The 14,953-nt window shown below is 40.4% G+C and overlaps 1 protein-coding gene across 3 annotated transcripts in view; it reads right to left on the bottom strand.

The window, feature by feature from the left end:
• The window catches only part of ZDHHC7 (zinc finger DHHC-type containing 7), a 20,206-nt gene continuing 5,253 nt past the window's right edge, over positions 1-14,953 (bottom strand). For all 3 annotated transcript variants that reach the window (XM_017820995.1, XM_017820994.1, XM_017820996.1), the window contains exons 2-8: positions 14,182-14,271; positions 11,617-11,939; positions 8,520-8,644; positions 4,842-4,938; positions 4,475-4,556; positions 3,170-3,300; positions 1-2,165 (exon numbers count right to left, since the gene is read on the bottom strand). In XM_017820995.1, coding sequence (XP_017676484.1) covers positions 1,989-2,165; positions 3,170-3,300; positions 4,475-4,556; positions 4,842-4,938; positions 8,520-8,644; positions 11,617-11,922 — 918 coding nt within the window. In that variant the 5' untranslated portion in view covers positions 11,923-11,939; positions 14,182-14,271 and the 3' untranslated portion in view covers positions 1-1,988. The remainder of the gene's footprint in view (positions 2,166-3,169; positions 3,301-4,474; positions 4,557-4,841; positions 4,939-8,519; positions 8,645-11,616; positions 11,940-14,181; positions 14,272-14,953) is intronic.

Raw genomic sequence — 14,953 nt, 5'->3', positions numbered from 1 at the left:
TTTTTTTTTTTTACATTAAAAAAATTACAACAGAAGGGTTTGAAAAGCCAAGTAACCCGGATTTCATACACACACACACACACTTGCTAAGTCACAGGGTTTAACTGCTTGGAGTGATATTTTCTGATTTCCATCATTAAACAATATACACATTAAGAGCCTCATGATAAAGCCAGACACATTTTTTTTTTCCCAAACTTTTAAGGTGTGCAACTGAATATGCACAAATTTTTGTGGCACTTCCAGCTTTCCCCTCAGCTACACGAGACACTTTTGTTCTTTTGACTGCAATTTCAGTGGATTTCCACCTAGGAATTCTCCAGCATCACACACCATCCCCCCTCCCCCAGCAAAGTGAACATATTCCATAGTATTGCACAGTTTTGTTCACAGGGCCGTAGATAATCCATGGATCCCTCAGGGATTTCACCCACCCAGTAGTACAAAACCTGATGAAGCTGAATCAAGATGCCACAAACTGTTACAGAGAGATGGAGAAGCAGCTCACTGAAAAAAGAAAGTACAGCTTGTGCAGTGCATAAACATTGTAATGCAAGATTCTTCAGCACGTGGAACTGCTGGAGGTGGGACAGGTCATCAGTGCTACTGGCTGAGCAAAAGCAAGAACAGGACAATTTTAAGGCAAGTCCCAAAACAGGGAGCTATTTACTTTCTAGGCACGATTTCAAGCTATGCATCAAGGCTCCTGCTTTATCCTTTATATTGTCAGTGATTTATAGATTAACAGTAATACAAAAAAATAGTCTAAATGTAATTTTTAAAGAATCCACTTTTATCTGAATTTCATTACTTGCAGCTTGTATTATCGTTACTTGCAGATTTATGAACATTTCTTAGCACTACTGTTGTTTGTCAGGCCCACATAAAGCAGTTCTAGATCTATATTGCTCTCATTTCCTCAGAGTAGTTGTGGTTGGAAATGGTTAAATTCAAAATAATTTGTTCTATTGCAGACGTTTCTACATTTAAGATGCGTTGAAGTTGAGAAAGAGGCAGCTCTCCTCATTCCCCTGATGTCTTTGTCTAAGGGATCATTAACACCTTTCCTTCTAGGAAAAGTCTGTACAATAAAAAAGGGGCAGAGCAAGACCATACAAAGACAACTGTTTTCAGTGAATTCCCTCCATCTGCAGTACATTCTTTCAATCTCACACAGCAGGATACAGTCACTGGTCCCACTCATCCCTGCACAGGCCTAAGACACAAACTATCCACATCCAGTTCCCCTGGAATCAATGATTTAAGGATTTGGGCAGAGTTTGGCCCACAGCCAGGAGTCGTTCAGGGAAGATTTAGCATTTCCCAAAATGCCAGAGGAGATGAACAGTGCCAACCACAACCATGCTTCAGTGAGCCTGGGAAGACATTGGGCAGGGGGTGACAGTGCCTGTGCTGTGCAGTGCTGGGCACCAGTCCCTGGAGTCACTTGCATATGAGGAATGTGTGCCTGGAGAGGGACACAGGAGTACAGCTCTGTTTATTAGGACAAGCTGAAAAATGAGAACTGAACAAAGCACTATTCCCTGAAATCTGGATTTAGAAGGCTAAGTCTCATTGGAGATCAACTTCCACCCTAATGCTCCTCCCTCTGATTGACAACTGCACCTAAGGATATACTTCTTATAAAAACACACAGGTAATTCCCCAAACATTTATCAAATAAAAAGGGTTTAACAAAAAATGGGTAAGTAATCTCATAAAATAAATTACAGTAGCATGACAACATTTGGCTTCTTTAGTGTGACCACGTGCTTTTCCTCTGGTATCTTGCTGTTCAGACCATTGCAGATCCAGTTCCTGTCTCTGAATTAATGAGATGTCTGTGACAATAAACGTAGAAAACTCTGCTTGCTACAAGCAAATGTCTGATATCAGTTTCACCTGGTCACAAATTATATGTAGACAGCCTTCTCTGGCCCCAAAATAAATATTATATAGAATTCTTGCAAGTTCCAGCATATTTAGGCTCAAACAGAAAACTCAGGTCCTCCTTTCTTTCCTCTCAGTAGAAGTCGCCTGATCCGAAATCCTGCAAAGGGATTGATCCACAGGAGTGAAGGCTGACCCCCAAAAACTGATTTCATCCCTTCCCAGCGGAGTCTCCTCTCCCATGTTGGCTTTTCACTCTTCAGTCTTTCGATCTCCTGTATATAAACACGTACTGGTGAGCCCAAAGTTTAGTAAAATATAATATCTGTCATCAAAACTCATTTTGCATTTTTATTCTGGAGTTACTGAGCTGATTAGTTCCTTATTCTTTCACTTATTTAGTAAGGAAAAAATTAGAAATTTTTTTAGCCCTGTGGGTACAGGACAGAGGACTTAGAATACTAAATGTGTACAAGAAGGTTTGTCTATCTGTATCTCTTTCCCCCTCAAGCTAAAAGGTAAAATGACCAGAAAAGCTGATGTTACAGTAGAGAGTCCACATGTTAACAAACCTACACTACAAGTTGTTTACTCAATTAATGAAACCAGACAATAAGGTTCCTGCACTGCAATTACTGGAGCCAGGATTACTCTCTCAAATGCATTATTCTGATGATCATTTTTTTTGTACTTCCCACTAATGAAGGCTCAATATTTACCAACTGTTTTTCACAGTTATTCCTCAGTACAGAAATACACTTTTAAACAGCCTCACAGGAGAAAACACTGAACAGTCACAGGATTCAAATTCCTTATGTTTCCAGTTAATTGGCCATCCCAAAACATGCTCTGAGGGTGTAACACTGCAGATCTAAGGCCTAAACAATGCTTATCCTGTAACAAAGTGTATCAAAGTGAAGCGCAAAGGGCTGAGACAGAACAGCTACTTTAAGTGTAAACCTGAGAAAAATCAGACACTTCCCATGACACATCCCAGGAGTTTGTGAGAGTTAAGAAGTGAAAGTCAAAACTGAAGTCAGAAGCTGTGCAATCTTTGTCATTGAAAACCTAATTACAAAACGTGTGTCAGAAAAACAAACAGGGCAGTAACTTCTGTTAGAAAGCAACCCCCAAGAAAGGATTTCAATCCTTGCAACTGCAGAAAATAAAAATGAGCTATTTCAGGTTTGCAATTTCCTCCTCATGCAATAAAACAAGATCTAATCACATCTCCCCAGAGTTACTGGGATAGGATACAAAAAAAGCAGAGGTCTTTTACCGTTTCATCGTTGCATATTGAGTGGATTTGGGTGCCAAACATGACTGCAGTGAAAGTGAGAAACAGAAAACCCTCAAGGCACAAGAAGATCATCAGGATCACAGTTACAGGTGGGGAGAAGTCACTGCATTCTGTGAAAATGATACATGTAGTTATAAATAACTCAACAAAAAAATCTACAGAGCACGTTATAAATATCTGACATTTGAAACAATATTTCACAGTTAAAACAAACTTCTAATTTCTGGCACTGCAGCAGCTCTATTTGCTGAGCAAGGAAATAAAGAATTTCATGGAAGTAACACTTCTGGCTTCCTGTAAGGTACGAGATACCATTTCTGGTATTTCAAGGATATCAAATAGATGTTTGCACATGAAGCGATTTAAGTGCTCAGAACTGCACATGTGAGAGCAGCTTGGAGTTCTAGGCACGACAGCTGCTGTAAAAACCATCCCCACTGTCAGCTCTGACCTGCCAGTTAATACAGATGTTCCATTTGGCTCTGATTGCTTTATTCTCTTTTTTAATTCACCATGCAAAGTAATCAGGTTCTGCCTTACACTTGACAGGGACATCTCTGGAGATCCTTTGATCAACTGATTAACTCAATTATACTTAAACAAGGAAGAGATGGGATATATACAGGAGGCTGAATGTTTCAAGTAAAAAATGGACTAAGATTCCACCCATTTAATGAAATGTTCAGCAAAAAAAGTGTCACACAGATTTCCCTGTTGCTTCAGATACCAGGAAGAACACATAATCAACCATCTTCTGTCAAAAGCACACAACCAGAATGAGCACATTGGAACATTAGGAAATGCAAGTCAGAGGCCTAAACAAAAAATCTGGGACAGTTTAGGAAATTTCTTATCTACAAGAGCCCCACAGCTGGGTCCAGACAACAGAATGAGGGAGAAATTTGTCTAAATTTCAGATGTAATTCCCAGAATTGTGGTGGAACACGCAAAGCCCAGCTGGCAGCTTTAGGTGATACAGTGCTAAGGTGGCTGAGGACCAGCTCTGTTTCCTTCCTATTACAGAGGTAGTAAATTATTCTATGTGTAAAGGGTGTGAGAATGTCCTTGACAGTCACAGCTCTTACAGTGAATGCCTAAAGGAATGAGGGGAAAAAACAACAAAAGAAAAACAGGAGAAAGATGTACAATATGTTGAGGACCTCACTTAAAGATGTAACTCCTGTAATATTTCCTATGAGGGACTGAAATAGATGGAATGCTATGGCTTTTCCTTAATATCTGCTAGATTATGATTATGATAATGAAAGTTAAAGATTTGCTTACCAGTCCATTGCCCTCGGACACAGGAGAAGAACTGGAACCCACAGAGCACGAGAGCATGAGCTGAAATTAGGGCTATGTACATCTGGAAAGAAGAGACAGCACCATTTCACTGACTGTTACTGCAGAGAACACAGCAAAATAAAGACTGCTTAAAATAACAGCATTATACAAGATTTAAATGAGTATGAGGAGAAATATCTTCCTGTTTGGAGAATAGCTGGCATAGAAGGAAAAAAAAACCCAACCAAAACAACACCACAATTGTGCCCTTGAGCCATTAGCTGGTACTAAGCACAACCAAAATTGTTATAATTAAGGTAGATTAAGACTGAATGTTGATTAAGACTGAATGTTGATTTTCACCCACCGTAAACAGAACAAAAAACCTCTGGTTTTTCTCCCCGACACAGTTGTTCACCCAGGGGCAGTGATGATCCATCTTTCGGATGCAGCGCTTGCAAATACTGGAAGAAAGGAAAAAAAGGCTTCAGTTGGGAAATCACACCTCACATTTTAAAGCAGAAACAAGGGTATCCAGTGGTCATATGATGACGTGCTGAAATATTTCTTGACAAACTGTAAAACAGTGATTTTATTTGCATTTCTTTATAGAAACTGTTTGCTTGCTCACAACTCGGCTTTAGGTTGCTACAAAACTATAAGATATTCTTCCCAAACCCTCCCCCAGTATTAATATATGAGAATCATTCCATAACCAAATACACAATCAAGCAAATCCAGGCCCTTCAGACACTTGTGGCACTGAATGAGCAAACCTCACATTCCCACTGCCTCTTGTTTTATGCACATTAAAGACAATCCAACCTCTGGTGCAAATGACTTTTTAATCAGTACCTGTTACATCTGAAATGCCAATACCAGAACTAAACACCGCAACAACTTTCTGGCACAGAAAAACAAGTATCACTCAAGGGAAGACATTCAGAAGGCTCTTCAAAAGATTTTCATTTCACCACCTGCTGCTGCAAGTTCAGCCTCTCATTTCCCTGAGCTCTGGGGGAAGGTGAGTTAACTCCAGGTACCACAACCATGCAAGACTCTTGATGTAACACAGAATCTGTGCTGCCACTCTAAAAACAATATTAATGTGAAGTAGTGAGTAAAATCATATCCAGATTCAATCAAGCCGAGCACTGGAGGATGTGAGGTGGGCAGGACTCACTTCTGCTCATTCAGAATTTCTCACAAGCCCACACAAAGCTCTCCAAGACATCAGATGTCTGGAACCCTGCCTTCATTCCCAATCTCACACCAACAAACTCACAGCAAGGCTTAAAACAGTGGTTCTGCCTTCTTCCTACCCCATCACTTGTATTTTATTCCTTCCGTAGTGCAAGTACAGATGTTTATGCAGCAGGAGTTTGGGGAAGGCTGGGTCATTTCACTCCCACCCTACACAAGAGGCAGGAGCAGAACTGGTGGTGAGAACAAGGAGCTGTGGGTGACGGAAGGTCTTCTCCAGCTGGGCACTGCTGCTGCAGGAACTCAGGCAGGTGCAACTGCACTTCTGAATGCCAAAGATAACATTCAGGAAGACACAGCTAAAAATTGGTCTGGATAACAGATATCCACAGGAAGACTGATGGAAACATCTCAGTGACTTGACTCTCAGCGACAATGCCCCACACACAAATGCAGGTGCTCAGAACAGGCAGGAATATTGACAGCTGTGCTCCTTCAGTGAAATCCAAACCCCATTAACTCAGGACAAGACTCTTCCTTATGGTGAGAATGTTAACTGCTCAGTAAAATCTCGGTTTAATGCATTTCATAGATACTTAGCTGTAAATAGAAGTTTCTTGTCCCTTTTCCCATCAGTAATGTGTATTATGAAACTATTTTTCTTCCTTAAAAGAACTGTTGCAGTGTTGCACAACAATTTTCATAACTACATCATAAGAGTCTCTTCTGTTAATAATTTACTACTCAAAACATGCACTGTGGCTTTGAGTGTAAGTATTTCCCAACAGGAACCAACTTCAATTTCCATTTTCAAGCCTCTTCTATCAGCAAATTGCCACTTTAAATACTCGGGACTAGACCATCCTTTTAATGTCCTCGGAATGGGTTTGTAAACCAATAAAAAATTGGCAGTATAATCAAAGAAACCTTTTTTCTATTTGATAACTTCTGCAGTGATAAATCTAGGGCAAAGAATCACATTAACAGAAACAAAGACAACTAAACCAGAAATCCAACTGCTGAGAAAAACATGAGAGCAGCCTTTCAAAAGGATACCACATACACTGTGAGCCTCTGGCTTTCCCTTTCACATGTTCTGTGCTTTGCCCTGAGCAAGCACCAAAATGCATCCTTTGCCCATGGAACATCTTACAGAATATTTTACCAAGGATTAAAACAGAAAAATTCGTAAGACACACAAAGCTGGGCCCCTAAACTAGTGCTTAGGGAAAACAAACCCTTTGGAAGCATCAGAGATTTCCTTCATTGTAGACACTCTCTGTTCTTGCTCTGCTTTAACAATAAATGTTGCTCAAATTGTCGCTATAAACAACGGATTTGAGCCCCAGGCTCTCTGACACTCCAGCTTTTTTTTCCTCCCATATTGAGAGTTCAACATATGATGTCTTCATTTAGGGCTCCTTCCAAATTAGTAAATCCTACCAGGACTGAAGATGTGAGAAACACTTCTCACAGCTACCTGCAAAGTCTCTGTGGGAACTTACCTAAACATGAGATGAGAAAATTAGCAAGATCCCAGATCCAGCCCACGCTCAGCTGAGCTCTCAGGTGTCCCTTTGGCACATCCCCTGGACACGATGCCAGGCCATCTGAGCAGACTGCACGCAGCTATTTTGGATCCCCAGGGATCTACAGCTTCTATTCTGCCCCAAGAAAGCAGCTGTGCTGCTTCCACCCCCCAGCCCTGAGCACAGCTGTGCTCAGGGAACACTCCAGAGCTAATAAAGCCAAAGAACCAGACTCACGGCAGGGGAGTCACTGCATCCCTGAGAAACCTACTGAAGGTAATTCCACACTTGACTATTTATCCATGAAACTTCTCTCTTCGCACTCCAGATACAAAAACCCACTCACAGCTGAGAGAAGAACAAGCTCCCAGTGCCAAGGCTGAGTGTTTCTAATGGAAAGAGCTCCTCGGGCGTGACGTTCACAGGGATTAGTGACACCCACCCAGACTCTGCATTCACAAAGCACAAACCTGCAGAACAATCTGAGAGCCCTGGCAGGACTTCACTCTGTCCTTTTGACAGGCACTAAAATTTAATGCTCCTCATAATTCAATCCACAGCACTCCCCACACCTAGAGAGAGCCACCAGAAACATTTACATATTTATGTAAGTCCTGATTATGCAGCCACTTCTATTTTCAGCTCTCACACAATAAACACTACAAAAGCAAATCCACAGTGCCTGAAAACTCAAAAGATTTGAGGATTAATTAAAAATGGATGCATTTACTATCTCTTCCATAGCATGTTTAGTTCAAATTATCATCACTTCTGTCCTTGCTAAAATGAATTTTCAATTTAACCGATTATTTATACAACCTTGGGAAAATAATCTGCCAATTCACATACAACCTCAAATGCATATGAAGAAATGACACAAATTAAAGTGACTGTTTAAAATTACTCTGTATTTTGTTAATTTAAGATTGCAGGAGTCATTTCTTCAATCAGCTTCTCTCAGAAAACTGAGATTCTTCTCTCTGCTCTGCATTACCCAGAATACAGCACAGTAATTGAAAGGATGCACAGGAAAAAATATTCACAGATCAAAAAGTACATTCACAGATCAAAAAGTATTTAAAACACCAGAGGACAATTATTGTTAAAACTCTTCGAGTCTCTTGCTCCTTTCCCCTCATTCACATTCATTTTTAGCCACAGTATATTATATTTATAAAATACTCTGCTATGTACGAATTTGAAAGTTTATTGGTTACCAAAACGAATTTGTGGGGGAAAAAAAACTAACATAAATATCAGTTGTTATTCCACAATTCAATATGCAGACCTGTTTAAAGCCCCCCCTGGCCTACCTGCAATGGTGTGCACGCTCAGGTTTGATACTACAGCACTTGGGACATTTGTAGATCACTTCTCCTGGTTTCAGTTGCAAATTATCCATGTATTCTTTAGTGGCATTTCCTTTGGGCACAGCCCCCTGAAATCATTTCAATTAGAGGAGAGAAAGCTTCTTAAATGGCATGAGAGCATTTAAAAATACCTTTCATAGACTTCATCCCAGCAACCTCAGGATAATTGCTGAAATAAGTTCATTTATTCAAAGCTGGTCTGCTATAAGCCCCAGTCAATTCCAAATGAATAAATTACCTCTGTTTGACCTCAAATTCAGCTTCATTTCAGCAAGACTCATCTATGGCCAAGTATTAGCATAATTCTCATGGAATATACTGTCACCAGCTTGCAGAAATGAAGGAGACACATCTTGACCTCCAGGTACATTATTTGCTGAGAAGTTACTCTGAATGTTTGTTGTGACATCTGATTATTGGGCCAAGCCATCCACAAAAGTTAAATCAGTAACTACTTGAAAGATGTTATTTCAAGTTTCTGAACCAGGGTTTAGCCACCTGCCCCATGCACACAAGTTTTTTAGAACCAACTGTCATCCCTTTTTCCTTAAACTTTTAGCTCGGATGCTGTTGGCAAGAACCACCACTGGCTTCTTTATTCTACATCTTGCATCCTCTGCTACCTTCTGCTGCTGGTAAAGTTTGTGTAGCTTCATGGTAAAGAGGGGAAGGAATTGATTCAGAAGAAAAATAACCCATCAGAAACAGAAATTGATTTTTAGTCATTAGTTCTGAGCTGTTCATCACAGAGCTGCTGTTTCAACACAACTAGGAAGAGGATGGTCAGGAATTGCTTCTTCTAGGAACAATATTAACCCAGAGCCTCCTGAGTTCAAAATCTAACTTTGGATCAGTAAGAAGAGAAAGGACAGCACCACTGTCCCCTTGCTCATTTATGGAGCTAAAGGCTTATCTGGGAGAGGAAGTGATTGTGAAATAAACTGGGATGTGACAAAGTGCAGGGGCCTCTCTGTACCAACCCCTCCGGGTCAGCACTTCCTTCCCCCAGGGAGAGCCTTCTCTGGGTCGGTTTAAATCCCCTGCAACGTTCTGCAGTTCATTCTCGTTCAAGAAAAGCCCACTGGGAACATCCTCACTCCATACACACACCTGAAGGAAGTTCTGGGACAGAATTAAGAAGCCAGCAGGCATTCAGATCCCATTCCAAAACACCTCTCTGCTTAGGCAGAATTTTTTGTTGCCTATGGCCTGGAATAACAAACCTGTGTTTGTATTATCTGAGACACAGCCCAAGCCCTTCCCCAGACGAACTCTTTGGCCAAGTGCTGCTTCCAGCTTGAGCCAGTTGGCCCTTGAAGGGGTACAAACTGAGAGAGTTCCTTAAACACTCCTGGTGAACTCCTGAAGTGTATTTTGCAATATGAATGTTCCCATGGAGGCGAATACTTTGGTGTAAACACGGTGAATTATCTCAGAGAGAACTCCCAAAGCACAGATTTATCTTGCTCCAGGTAAATTTAGGCTTATAAAATGTCTCACATTGCCCTATTCACCTGTCACTAAGGGTGATAACTTAGCATTTTGCTGACAAAAATATGCTCTATTTCAAAAACGTCTTTCACAGTCTCAGTCAGTCACCAATTCCTTTCCATGAAAAATCCATTTTTGTACTTATAAGAATAAATTTAATTCACATATGTTTAGAGGCAGTTTATTCCTTTCTTCTTTCAATCTTAGTTTCTATCACACAGTTGTGTTTTCCATTCTGGGAGTCAGCAGAAAAGGAACAGAGGCAAAAAGCACTGACTCATCTCAATTTTTATCATGTTTTATCCATAGAGAACAACACAGGTCTAGAAAGACACCCACTTTTACCAGGATGTATTTTTAAGCAATTCATCCTTAAACCATTAACTTTCTTACTGTGACAGTTTGTAGAAGTTGTAATATTTCATCACTGGGTGTGGGCTCAGAGCAAATCAGAGACCTAGAAAATCATTAACTACAATGCCCTGCTGGTTTCTTGAATGCTTCCATAACTTCTCTCTACACTGTTATTGTCTTAAAAATCCAGAGAAAATACATGGGTTTCCCCTCAGCTCTCCTTCCCTGGATTTATTCCCTAAAAAAAAAAAATAGATTTTAGTACAAAATGAACTAGTTAATGTCTTGGAGAGTAAAAGTCTTATTAAGCACTTCCAAGAGCTCTTACACCTACACTGTTTCAATGTGTGTTCAACTCAAACCTCCCTTCCCTGTGACTCCAAATACCTACAGACAATAATGCAGGAATCATGTAGGACAGTGGTTCTTACTTTATGCCAGTGTGTGACTGGGGTTTTGCAGCTTGTCTACCTCTAAAAGCTCTTTCATGTGCCTTAAATGAAAAAAAACATTTCAAATGGCACAACAGGATGAAGGTATACAAGTTTTGAAAATATATCTGATGAAAAAATACTAGAAAAGAATAGGACAGAGAAGACTAAAGCTTTATTAGCTTTTTCAGGGCCTGGGTTAATATTTTACAAAGAAACTGTATTTTCCATGAGTCTAATTACTCATAAATTAATTTTAAATTGACTCATCCTTTATGGTTTCATTAATAGAACAACAGGACAGGTACAGATATCATGCCTTCAACCTTGAAGGTTTTGAGTCTGACACTCCTTTTCCCAGCAGGGGAAGACTGATCTGGCTTCTCCAAACTTTTCTGCAAATCACAGAGTCACAGACTGTGCCGAGCTGGAAGGGATCCATAAGGATCATGAAGTCCAACTCCTGGCCCTGCACAGGACCATCCCCAAGAGTCACACCATGAGTGAGAGTATCATCCAAATGCTCCTTGAGCTCTGTCAGCTTTGGTGCTGTGCCCACTGCCCTGGGGAGCCTGTTCAGTGCCCGACCACCCTCTGGGGGAACAACTTTTTCTAATATCCAACCTAAACCTCCCCTGACATCTTCAGGCCATTCCTTTGGGTCCTGTCATTGGTCCCCACAGAGAAGAGATTAGTGCCTGCCCCCCTGTTCCCCTCACAAAGAAGTGGAACAACCCAATGCCAAGGAGCTCCTGGATACTTACTGGATCCGTCAGCATAGTCCTCAGATGTGACGACAACGCGAGCACTGCCAAGCAGTTAAAGAGAACCCCGTTGATCACTGAGTACCAAAAGTCTTTGGAAGGCAGCAACATGACAAAAGTCACTACAAAGTCTGCATAGACAACCAGGAGCCAGGTCATGATGGCACAGACCATCCCACAGCCATCCCTGATGAACCAGACCCTCTCTGCCATGTCGGCCTCCGAGGACGAGGAGTCGTAGCTCTCATTGTCGGCGAGAAGAGGGTGGTGCTCGACATCCCGGAACCTGTGCCCTGATGACTGCATGGTTTGCTGGCCTTGCCCTGCAGGAACCAAACAGACCATCATTGTTATTATCATCATCATCATTGTTGAAATCCAAGTGGCTCTAGTCCGTTGTTTCTGGAAGATAAAACGTACCCAAGTTCGAAACAGATTACTGAGATGTTTTCTGGATCCAAACCTGAACAATTCTATGGCTACAGAAGGATGAAATATGAAAGAAGGGATTTAGTTTTCAGTTCTTTAGGTTTTAGTTTTTAAGATTTAGCTTTTATTCTACTCTGATTTCGTTGGCAATAAGTTAAGCTGATTTCCCCAGGTCAAGCCTATTTTGCCTGTGATGGTCATTGCTGAGTGAGCTCTCCCTGCCCTTATCTTGATCCATGAGCCTTTTGTTGTATTTTCTCTCCCCCTGCCCTTATCTTGACCCACAAGCCTTCTGTTATATTTTCTCTCCCCTGTCCAGCAGAGGAGAGGAGTCACAGACCAGCTTGGGGGGGAGTCCAGACAGGGTCACCCCAGCACAAACACAGAACTTTAGTGCCTGAAAAAAGGATTTTAGAATGGTTTCATTTCCATCTTGCTGTGCCCATAAACCCTTCTTCCTCTTCTGCTAAAAAGCACAGCCACTCCCTTCTATCTCGAACTAAAATGGCAAAGTCTTCATTAAATTACAGCTCATGTCTCCCTGAAAACAGCAAATTATGGCACCAGACTGTTCACTTTTCATTCGGCTCCAGCAACTGAGGGAAGAGCAGAAAGGAAAAACAGAATGGAAATAAAGCCGTTCTAATACATTGCTCACAACAAACAACACAGCAAGTTAGAAAGCAGCTAAATTTGTTGACAAAAGTGCTATTGTTTTGGAAAAACCACAAGCCTGTTACAAAGATATATTGGATAACTTACAAAATGGTCTCAGATCAGACCAAACTTAAGGGAAACAAATGGTAGTGGTTAAACTAGCATGGCAGTGGATTACATGAATCAGATTTTCAAAGAACACATTAATTAATTTAATTCTGTGAAAACTCTTTTAGGGCTTTGTTGCCGTTCCAACGTGGAACAAAAACAAGACTTGAAACCTTAAGAGTTCTCATGAAAACAGAATTATGTTCCAGAGAAGCAAAGATACAGAATGGCAGAACTGAAGTGCTACCAACAAACAGGAGACAAATTAAAGCTTAAACATTATGCCTCAAGAATACCCTGCTGCTTTAAAAGTATACTGTGTTCTAAAAATCATATTGATTCATGCTATTAAAGGCCACGTCTGAGAGAAACCTGAGAGCATTTATATTGATTTATGACAGCCATGCAGAGCTCTCTGTTCTTCTCCCTTATTAATGGCAGCCTATTATATGACTGGTAGGAATTATGGCACTTCAATTTCCATCCCAAGACCTTGAATATGGGATCACTCTGTTCCTCCAGAATGGTCTGAGTGACCATTACCAGGTAAAGAGACTCACACTGAGGTTGTTTTTGATGAAGGTGTGTCCGTCTACAACCTTTAAAAAACTGTACCAGGAATCAGAGAAACACATTCTGCCCAGTAAATCCTTCTGATCCTTACACATTAATGCTAGAACTAGGCAGGAACAATCCAAAAAACTAGAAATGAAAATAAGGATCTGCAGGTTGCAGCACAGATCTGAGAGCAACTGCTAAAATAGCTGGGAAATTCCTGGGCCACGATGACACCTCTGAAGGACACATTCCCTGGTTGTGAAACAGCACAACTGAAGCACAGCTCTGGTGCTTGGATCTAGTACAATTTCTATAGTTAAACTGTGTTTTCTGTCCACACATTGGGTTTTTTATGGACAAAAATCCCCCTTCTTGCCACAGTGGAGCCACTAAGCCATGGATGAAGGTAGTCACATACTAGAAAAATACCTTAAAAACTAACAAACTTCACCTCACTTGAACCCAAGTCAAGCTTGACTTAACCTAGATAAGGTCCTCTTTTCAGCCACTTCAAATTATCCCAATCTTTTTAAGTGTTTGTAGTTCAAAATTACAATCTATGCCAATTAAGTTCAACAGCTCTTTGGGATATCCACCACCCTCTGTGGTCAAAAAAAAAAATCCAAGTTTCACAACCCTACATAACTGGCACCTGGATATGAAGACAATGTGGCAAATCAGTTATTATTTCATCAAGAATGGGTTTATACAACTTTTGAGAAATGTTTTAAGAATGGAACGGCACAAAATAACTGTATTCATTTTGTTTAACCAAGAAATTTTTTAAAACAACAGAAAGCAGACCCCACATACCTCCCAAATGTTTTGTATGTTATTGTGACATCCTGTCCCTCCTTTGGGCTATCCCAGGCTATTCATATATGCAGTCATATCTGATGTAATCTGAAAAGACATCACACCAAACTGATCAGTAAAGCTTCCTCAGGAAAACAGTGTTAAACACAAATAAGAGACATCAATAGCAGGACTTCAAAATACTCTGCATGTACCTCCAATGAAAAAGCTTGTATTTTATTTAAAAAAAACAGGCATTTGAAAGCTTGAAATTTTTAGCTGTTAACTTTTGGAAATCACCACATGGCATGTGGAGCAGGACTGCAGCACAAAACCTTGTGTTACATTTCTATTTGGGGAAGAGAACAGAAGAGGTGTGGGCCTGAATTTCTGTCTGACTAAAGCTGGCTAAAGAAGCACTCAGGTTTGTTTCCTCAGTTGTTTTATTTTCCAGTATTTAAAGTAAATTTTTGTGACATGGAAATCACTCTCCATTGGAAGGTTAATTTAAATTAATATATTTTGAGGGTAACATAAGGATTCTGATATTTAAGAACTATGGAAAATACAAAGTCACTTTTTGCAAAGTAAAGCTTCTGAAACCAGCTTGTTTGAAAAAGATACTCCAAATACAACTTTCCTGATGGAGTTCCTCACCATTCATTTTCAAATTTTCCCAATTCAAGGGGAATTATACAAATGCAAATTTCCCCTGAAAAGGAGAAGCCTCTTGCCTTATTTAAACAAACTCATATATTCCATTGCAAAACTAAAAGGTAATGCAAGTGCT

Source organism: Lepidothrix coronata, unplaced genomic scaffold (assembly GCF_001604755.1).
Source record: "Lepidothrix coronata isolate B3197 unplaced genomic scaffold, Lepidothrix_coronata-1.0 Scaffold87, whole genome shotgun sequence".
In the NCBI taxonomy this organism is placed as follows: domain Eukaryota; kingdom Metazoa; phylum Chordata; class Aves; order Passeriformes; family Pipridae; genus Lepidothrix; species Lepidothrix coronata.
Note: the sequence above shows the minus strand (reverse complement) of the source record. Positions and strands in the feature narration are given on the sequence as shown.